This window comes from Apium graveolens, unplaced genomic scaffold (genome assembly GCF_009905375.1).
Source record: "Apium graveolens cultivar Ventura unplaced genomic scaffold, ASM990537v1 ctg430, whole genome shotgun sequence".
In the NCBI taxonomy this organism is placed as follows: domain Eukaryota; kingdom Viridiplantae; phylum Streptophyta; class Magnoliopsida; order Apiales; family Apiaceae; genus Apium; species Apium graveolens.
The window spans coordinates 1-9,505 of record NW_027418481.1 but is presented as its reverse complement, the minus strand read 5'-3'; the positions used below and the strand labels follow the sequence as shown (position 1 = coordinate 9,505).

The 9,505-nt window shown below is 32.4% G+C and overlaps 1 protein-coding gene across 1 annotated transcript; it reads left to right on the top strand.

Moving 5' to 3' along the window:
* Positions 1-387: 387 nt before the first annotated feature.
* On the top strand, positions 388-822 carry LOC141701692 (uncharacterized; the record flags this gene model as incomplete). Its single annotated transcript, XM_074505325.1, has 1 exon — positions 388-822. A coding segment is annotated over one exon (435 nt), but the record flags the coding sequence as incomplete, so codon positions are not given.
* Between the last annotated feature and the right edge of the window lie 8,683 nt (positions 823-9,505).

The following is a 9,505-nucleotide window of genomic DNA, read 5'->3' as shown; positions in this document are numbered from 1 at the left end:
ACCATAGGGGCTTAGGGGTCGAACCTGGCTAAAATTCTTGTGTGTTCTATTTACTTTCCTGCACATTATTTTCTGCATTGCATTTAATCATCTCAGCTTACTATCATTGTCAGATTATAGCTCAGTTGATAAAATCTCAGTAAGCTATTATCGGGTAAAATTTAAAAGTAATCTTAGTTAGCCATTATCACCTATTCACCCCCCCTCTAGGTGTAATTTTAGTTGGTATCAGAGCATTGGTATACTAATCTTTCTGTAACAGGAATAGTATTCGATCGAAATGGCTGACAAATATCCCGAAGGAACCTCAGATTACCGAGCACCTCTCTTGCTTGGTACATAAAACTATAACTGGTGGAAAGGTCGCATGAAAGTGCATCTATCCAGGGAGCCACTAGTTTGAGAGTTGTTCAGAAGGGTCCTTTTGAGTTTAAGGAAAAAGAAGGCAAAGTGAAAGACGTTGATGATCTCACAGAGGCTGAACTAATCAAATACAGCTTCAATGGAAAGGCTAGGAATTCTCTCATGAATGGGTTATGTCCTAGTGAATGTGATAAAGTCTCTTCATGCAAATCATCTAAAGAGATATGTGATACTCTGGAATTGTATCACGAAGGATCCAAGAGTTTAAGAAAGGTGAAATTGAGTAAACTAATGAATGAGTTTGGAAATTTCAAGCGTCAAGACGGAGAAACTATTCGAGAAAGTCAAGCTAGATTCCAGATAAATCTGAATGCCTTAAAGCAGCTTGGCAAACATATCCCACAAGAGGAAATCAACATGAAGATACTTAGTGCTGTGCCATTTATCTATGAACCAAAGGTAACAACTCTAGAATCCTCTCCAACTATAGATACGATGGATCAATTGGCTATTTTTGCAGAATTGGAACAATTTGAAAGCAAAATCAAGGAAAGCCAATCAAGTTCTATACAAGCTCCAGTTGCTCAAATGAAGCAATTAGCTCTTCACACTAATGATAGCTTACTAGAATCTGAAGATGAGTCAGACGAAGAACTAGCTTTAATATCCAGGAAGATCAGAAAGATGATCGAGAAGAAGAACAAGCTGAAAAGAGATAAAGGCAGATTTTCCAACAACAAGAAGCCCAACAAGGATTCTAAAGATCAGACATGCTTTGAATGTGGAAAGCCAGGCCATTATAAGCGGGACTACTACAAATTGAAGTCAAAACAGCAAACTGTCTTCAAGGATAAGAAGAAAGCTAAAGCTCTAATGACTTGAAGTGATGATGACTCGGTTTCCAGTGATGATTCAAGTGGAGACATGGTCAATCTTGCCCTAGTTGGACTTGATGATGATTCTGTTCGAGGAAATTCAGAAAGTGGATACCTAGAAAGTGATTTAGAAGAAGATCAGAGTGAGGTAAACTCTTGTAAATATAATTTATCTTCTGAAAATATTGTTTTGGAACCACTAACCATGCAGGAATGTAAGAATGTATCTATGGGTGAATATTATTCTCTTAAAGCTGAAAATAGCAAGCTAAAAGAGAAGAATAATTATCTCAAGACTATGGTTCAAGATTTGATGAGCAAAGTAGATACCTGGATTGACAAGAAGGTACCTACACAAGCTAACAAAGAGGCTGAAATCAAGGATCTTCAAGCTAAAGTTAGTCATGTGGAAAACTTCAACAAAATTCTCCTCAAAAGAAACAAGACTCAGTTAATGGAGATCACAGAGTTAAAGAAGGAGATTGAAGCAAGGGATGAATGTTTGGAGCTGTTCAAACTCAGAGAATCAATAGATGCAACACCTTCAAATCAAGCAGAAGAACCATCTCAGCAAGCTGAAAAGATTGATCTGCTCACAAAGGGAGTTGAGGATCTGAAAAAGGGCATGGGATCGTTTGTTCAAGGAGAAGAAAGTCTCAAATCTATGATGAACAACACAAATATTCCATTGGCTCAGAGAAGGAATTGGAATGAATGCAAACAAGAAGGACAAAGCTCTAAGATATGAAGGAAAACATGGCATACCCTATGATTATGCTATGCCTTGGAAGATATGCAACAGATGTGGAAAGAAAGGGCATCTTGAAAAACATTGCAAAGTTCAGAATGGACAAAAATCATACCATGAAGGAAACAAACAGAAAACAGCTTACTATGATCAGAATGGCAGAACAAAGACAACTTACCATCATCAGGCTGGCAGAGTTAAATCACCTAGATTTATCCAAAAATGGATAAAGAAATCTGATTTACATGTTTTATATGTTTTATCTGCTAACCATGTCGGACCCAACAAACTTTGGGTACCAAAAGGTTGAGTTGTTTTATTTGTTTTGTAGATGTGTCTTGCCGCTCGAGTCAAATCAACTCAATGGATTTTAGATAGCGGATGTACTAGACATATGAGTAGAGACAAAGCACAATTCTTGAGTCTTCAGATGAAAAAGGGTGGAAGAGTGACTATTGGTGATAGCAAAACTCTTCAAATTCTTGGAAAAGGTAAAATAGGTAATAAACACATTTCAATTGATAAAGTTCAATATGTTAAAGGCCTTAAATATAATCTGCTTAGCATAAGTCAGTTATATGATGATGGTCATACTGTTAACTTTGGTATTGATAAGTGTATTATTACTAGTGGTACTAACAAAGTCCCCCTAGTTGCTAGAAGGGAAGGAAATATATATATTTTGGACTTTGAGTTGCAGAAAACAGCTTGCTGTCTTGCTGCAACAGACACTGATCCTTATGTTTGGCATAGAAGATTGGGTCATGCTCACATGGACTTACTTAACAAGCTTTCAAAGAAGAATCTAGTCAGAGGTTTACCCAAAATCAAGTATGTCAAGACTGAGGTGTGTTCGGCATGCCAATTAGGCAAGCAAATTAGAAGTACTCACAAAGCAAAGAAAATGGTATCTACTTCTAAACCCTTAGATTTTTTACATTTAGACTTATTTGGTCCATAAGCTTATAAAAGTATAGGAGGTAAGCAATATGGTTTTGTAATTGTTGATGATTATTCTCGTTTTACATGGGTATTATTTCTTAGAACTAAAGATGCTGCTTTTAATGAGTTTGAGAAACTAATTAAATTACTTGAGAATAAGCTCAATACAAAGCTTGTAGGAATAAGGAGTGATCGAGGTGGTGAATTCCAAAAAGACTTTGTTACTTGTTGTGAAGAAAGAGGAATATCACATGAATTCTCGGCTCCAAGGACTCCACAACAAAATGGTGTGGTGGAACGCAAGAATAGGTCACTGCAAGTTACCTAGAAGTTTTTGGGCAGAAGCAGTCAACACAGCATGCTATGTTCTGAATAGAGTATTGATAAGACCTATTTTGGACAAGACTCCATATGAATTGCTCAAGAAAAAGAGGCCCAACATCAGTTACTTCAGAATCTTTGGCTCAAAGTGTTTTGTGCTCAAGACAATTGGTAATGATGGTAAATTTGATGCTAAATCTTATGAAGCTATTTTTCTTGGTTATTCTATGAATAGTAAAACCTATAGAGTTTATAATTTGTCTAAGCATATTGTTGAGGAATCTATAGATGTTACTTTTCAAGAATCTAACAATGATCTTCCAAGAGACGAGGAAGATGATGCAGGTGAAGCTGGACAACAGCAAGCTGAAACAGAGAAGGCTACTCCAAAACAGCAAGCTGAAACAGAGATTGATTATAGAAAACAGCAAGCTGAAATTGAAACTGCCTCAGGAAATCAGCAAGCAGAACCTTCTACTCCTAGTTGATGATGCAATTGTAAAGATGGCAAAGATGACTCTTGATGGTCCTAGAGGAAATAGAGCAAAGGATAAAATGCCAATCTATGATGGTGAAGACTTAGCTCCTCCATCTAAGATAAGGAAGACTTCACATGAAGATATTGCAAAGCATTCATTGCCAAAAGCTACACGGACAGTGAAGAATCACCCTCCAGAACTGGTTATTGGTGATATTTCTGATGGTCTCAAGACAAGAAAAGGCACTGCAAATTTTTGTGCTTATGCTGCATTTTTAGCTCAAGAGGAACCCAAAAATGTCAAAGAAGCACTTGAAGATGAAAATTGGATCACGGCTATGCAAGAAGAACTCAATCAATTCGAACGATGTGATGTTTGGGAACTGGTCAAGCCACCAAAGGATGCTTCAATCATTGGTACAAAATGGATTTTCAAGAATAAAGTGGATGAATTTGGTACTGTTACTCGAAATAAAGCAAGGCTCATAGCACAAGGGTACAACCAACAAGAAGGCATTGACTTTGATCAAACTTATGCTCCAGTAGCTAGATTGGAATCAATTAGGATGCTTCTTGCTTATGCATGCTACAAGAAGATCAAGCTACATCAAATGGACGTCAAAAAATGCTTTTCTTAATGGATTTCTGGAAGAGGAAGTTTATGTCAAGCAACCCCCTGGTTTTGAACATGAACAACATCCGGACTATGTTTACAAGCTTAAGAAGGCATTATATGGCTTAAAGCAAGCACCAAGGGCTTGGTACAAGAGGCTTAGTAAGTTTTTGATCAAAAATGGCTTCATTCGAGGTAAAATTGATCCTACTTTATTTATTAAGCAAAATGTTAATGATATTTTGATTGTCCAGATATATTTAGATGATATAATCTTTGGATCCACTAATGATTCTATGTGTGAGTGGTTTTCTAAGTGTATGAGCAGTGAATTTGACATGAGCATGATGGGTGAGCTCAATTATTTCTTGGGGCTCCAAATTAAATAATCTAAAGATGGAATTTATGTGCATCAATCAAAATCTGTCAAGAATTTGGTGATCAGATTTGGTTTTGACAATGTCAAACCGAAATCTACTCCAATGAATCAAAATAGCAAGCTGACATCGGATGAAAAAGGTAAAGATGTTGATATCAAGAAGTATAGAGGTATGATTGGTAGTCTTTTATATCTTACTGCTTCTCGGCCAGATGTTATGTATAGTGTATGTGTTTGTGCTCGTTTTCAAGCTAAACCTAAGGAATCACACTTAAATGCAGTTAAAAGAATATTTTGATATTTAAGTGGGACTATTAATCTTGGGTTATTTTATCCTATTACAAGCACATTTGATCTTGTGGGGTATAGTGATGCTGACTATGCAGGTTGTCAAACTGATAGAAAGAGCACAAGTGGTGTTTGTACATATTTAGGACAAAGTCTCGTATCTTGGCAAAGTAAGAAACAAACATCAGTTACATTATCCACAACAGAAGGTAAGTATTTGGCAGCTGGTAGATGTTGCTCTCAAATTTTGTGGATGATTCAGACTCTACGAGATTTTGGAATCAAGTGTGGCAAAGTTCCAATTCTATTGTGACAACACTAGCACCATCAACATATCAAAGAATCCAGTTAATCACTCAAGAACAAAGCATATTGATGTTCATCACCATTTCTTGAGAGATAATGCTGCCAAAGGTAAGATTGAATTAGTTTTTGTACCTACTGAATATCAATTGGCAGATATCTTTACAAAACCCCTTGGCGAAGCAAGATTTTCTACCATTCGAAGGGAACTTGGCATGTGCAGTGTATAATGGCAAGCTATCTTTCGAAATTTGGTAATGTTGGCTTACTATCATTTTTCATATTAGCTTACTATGATTGGTTATTTAAATGGCAATTTTGTGTTTAATGTAATTTTTTTAATTATGATATGTCATTATCTGTTTATTGTTGTTACTTATTTGTGTGTTTTGATGCTTTATCTTATAATTCTGATCAGCCCTCAACCTGAATCTTTTTGATGCTTTAAGGGGGAGTAATTTAGGAGACTTATGTTTATGTTTATGTCTGATTATTAAGACTATCTGTTGGCTTATGTTTAATCTGTGGTTTGCTACTTGGTTTATGATGCTACTTGGTTTATGTTGGCTGTTATTTAAGACATAATTGTCTTTTAGTTTTTAAGAATTGATGTAATGATATAATGCTGCTATGTTGGTTATTTTGGATATGCATGTGTGTCATTTATATTTTAATTGCAGTAACAGGTTATACAATTTTGAGATTTGCATATATTTAGGGGGAGTTTTTATAATTCTCCTAAATATGTGTAATCATCAAAAAGGGGGAGATTGTAACTCCTTAGTTTTGATGATCACAACACAGCAAGCCATCATGTTGTTATTTGAGAATGTTTGCAGGATATAACATTTGCAGGATATAACAGCTTGATATCATTGCTGTTTAAGTATCATGACAGCAAACTATCATAAGACAGTAATCTATTTCAGCAAGCTATGATCAACAGTGTCAGAATAACAGCAACCCAAGATGCACAGTCCAGATTCAACAAGGAAGTCCAATTTCATGGAGATTTTATAGGATCTTCATATATATCAGTTGTAAGGACTTCTCTAATATAATATACGTGCATGATATATATAGAGCTCTTTTATAAAATGTTTTTAATCATTCAAATTGATTTCCTAAAGAATAGGAGTTTGTTTCTCTTTCAAACTCTTTCTCTTATCTTCTTATTAAAACGTTTTATCCTCTACAAAATAGAAGAGATATTTTCTGAACGTTGGACTTCTGTGTTTCTCTTCTATCTAACGTACACATGAACGTTAGAAACCATCCCAACGATCTTACACGGTAGAATTGGATTCTAGCCGTTGTAATTTGTTGAGGCTGTTTTCAAACGTTAATGTGTGGTTATATAAGTGGTTTTCTTGCAGTTTTTAAAAGAGGACGATTTTGCAAGCAAGAACACATACAACTCCTGATCTTTATTGATTTAAAAATACTCTCGAGCTCTAAATATATACACGTGTTTCATCTTAAGAGAGTTTATAGTTTGAGTTGTAAACTTTATCACTGATTTGTATTGTTCAATTGTATTGATTAGTTGCTGGATAAGTTGGCTAGGGAAACAAGGGTTTAGTGGTACTTGCTAGAGGAGTTTGTACTACGGGGTAGTATAGTACTTAGAGAGCAGGTTCTTAAACAGGGTTTCAGCAAGCCATTATCAGCAGCTGGGATAAAGGGTGATATATTGTTGTATCTTGTAGTTGTAACCTTCATTGATCAATAATATATTCTCTTACCAAGTTGGTAAGGGACGAGGACGTAGACCATAGCGGCTTAGGGGTCGAACCTGGCTAAAATTCTTCTGTGTTCTATTTACTTTCCTGCACATTATTTTCTACATTGCATTTAGTCATCTCAGCTTACTATCATTGTCAGATTATAGCTCAGTTGATAAAATCTCAGTAAGCTATTATCGGGTAAAATTTAAAAGTAATCCTAGTTAGCCATTATCACCTATTCACCCCCCTCTAGGTGTAATTTCAGTAATGATTAGTAATTATAAAATCTAATTTCATTAGATATAATTAGCCCTCACATATTTGAAAAATGGAGTGTTTGAGTTGGGGTAAATAAAAAATAATGTGTTTTATATACTAAATATGATTGATTAATGTAGATTCTAAACAAATATGTCATAAAATAATCAAGTAAATATAATTAGTGAGAATAATGTAAATAATTAAATAAGGGCTAGAACAATTTTAAATTGTTTTATGTTCAATTTTTCATAACCTCTCATTGTGTCCTCTCTTGACCTAAGCCAATGTTTGTTTTATATTATCATGTATGACATTTTAAATTTTGCAATCTCCTGTTTCAATTGTAGAAATTTAGTAAACATTTAACAAAATTTATAATTCTTTAAATTATTTTATGAGTTTTGTTGGAGTGGAGGTTTTAATAGTTGGTGAAGTATGTATATCCTCTCTCATTTTTTAAGGATTATAACCCTTCATTCTAAAAATGATATGTTTGAAAAATTTAAATGACTATATTTGAAAGTTAGTGACCATGCGTTAAAACAAACATATGATTGAATTTTTAATATTTTATTATGTCTGGTATATCTAATGTCTCTTTTTTTTGGAATATTAATACGTACCCAAAGGTATATTTAGTTCCTAACAGTCATCTAGAAGGGAGACCCATTATCTTCTTACCTTTTTATTTTATGTGCAAAAATGTTGGTTTATCAATATAATTGAGATAGATTCATGGAATCAATATGTGTAGGAGGTAGTCATATTTTCTTTGCACATGATAATATATTTTATTGCTCACAGAGGTTGTGATGAAGTTAAGAACATAATTCACAAGTACTGTCAATAATCATTACTAACTTGTGAATTGCTAAAAAAATTACAAGTTATTGACATTTCCTAATAAGTTGGCGACCAAAGTGTTGAAAGATTATTATTTCTCAAGAGAATGAAAATAATTTGGATACATTGTATATCTAAAATATGCGTTATTTATTTCTTTTTGAAAAATCTTACCATGAAAATATTTTTTTTTCTTATAAAGGATTAAAAATGGCTAAATGTTAAGATTTGTTTCTATATGGCCCTTCTAAAGGAATTCATTTTTCCTAAAAATGATGACAACGACTAGAATGCTAAGATTTAATTTATATTTTCTTTAATTTTATTTTATATCCAGAAATATATGAGTGGTGTAGATTTTATTTTGTGAGTGATTTAAAAATTGTTAATTGCCTAAAAATTCATAAAATCATATGTTATGTAATATATTAAAATGATAATATAATATACTATAAAAATATTATAATTGAATTAAATATAACTAAATACATATGTTACAACTAATACATATTTTATATAATCATTTTTAAATTGAATTTACATGACAATTATAAGCTAAATGATTATCTCTTATTTTATTAAATGAGAGCAAACTATTAGCCTATAAACATACTTAATTTTGATAATAACTTAGATTATACATGGCACATTGAAGAAAAACTTTTTGTTTTCCAGGGTGTATTTTATATTAGTTTTTAATCTCAATTACTAAGAATGTTTACTATATATTTATAAATATAAATATGTATATATATATGTAATTAGATGGATTATTTTGGTGTCCTCATTTATATGAGGTGTAAGAATTTTAATATTTTATAAGTTATTTTTATACTTATTTTAAATTTGAAAAATATATGAGTTTTAAATAGAATAACTTAGTTTTATACTTAATTTAAATTTGAATAATATATGAGTTTTAAATAGAATAACTTTTCATAATTAAAAAGATTTCGAAGTTAACTAGTCCTAAATATATTCTTATATTTGTTCACGGAAAATGATAAAATATATAGTAAAAATAATTAATTAATTAGATTTTAATTTTTGGTCTATTACGTATAGTATATGGAACTACACATATATGTTTTAATATTATATAATTTTTTAATTTAATATTTAAACAAAATTAAAAGAATTACGCGTGTTATTTCAAAAAAAGGTGATTTTGTGGTACCTAAAAAAAGTTAATAGGTTATATTTTAATAATTATAATATTTATATTTATTTTACTAAATAGAATTGCTGGTGATACTTTTGGAAACTGTCATTTTAGTTGGAAAAATAAAAAACATAATCTTATAGTTGAAAAAAGGACATTCTTTTATATAGTATGGACTAGTATTTATTATTAATTAAAATCT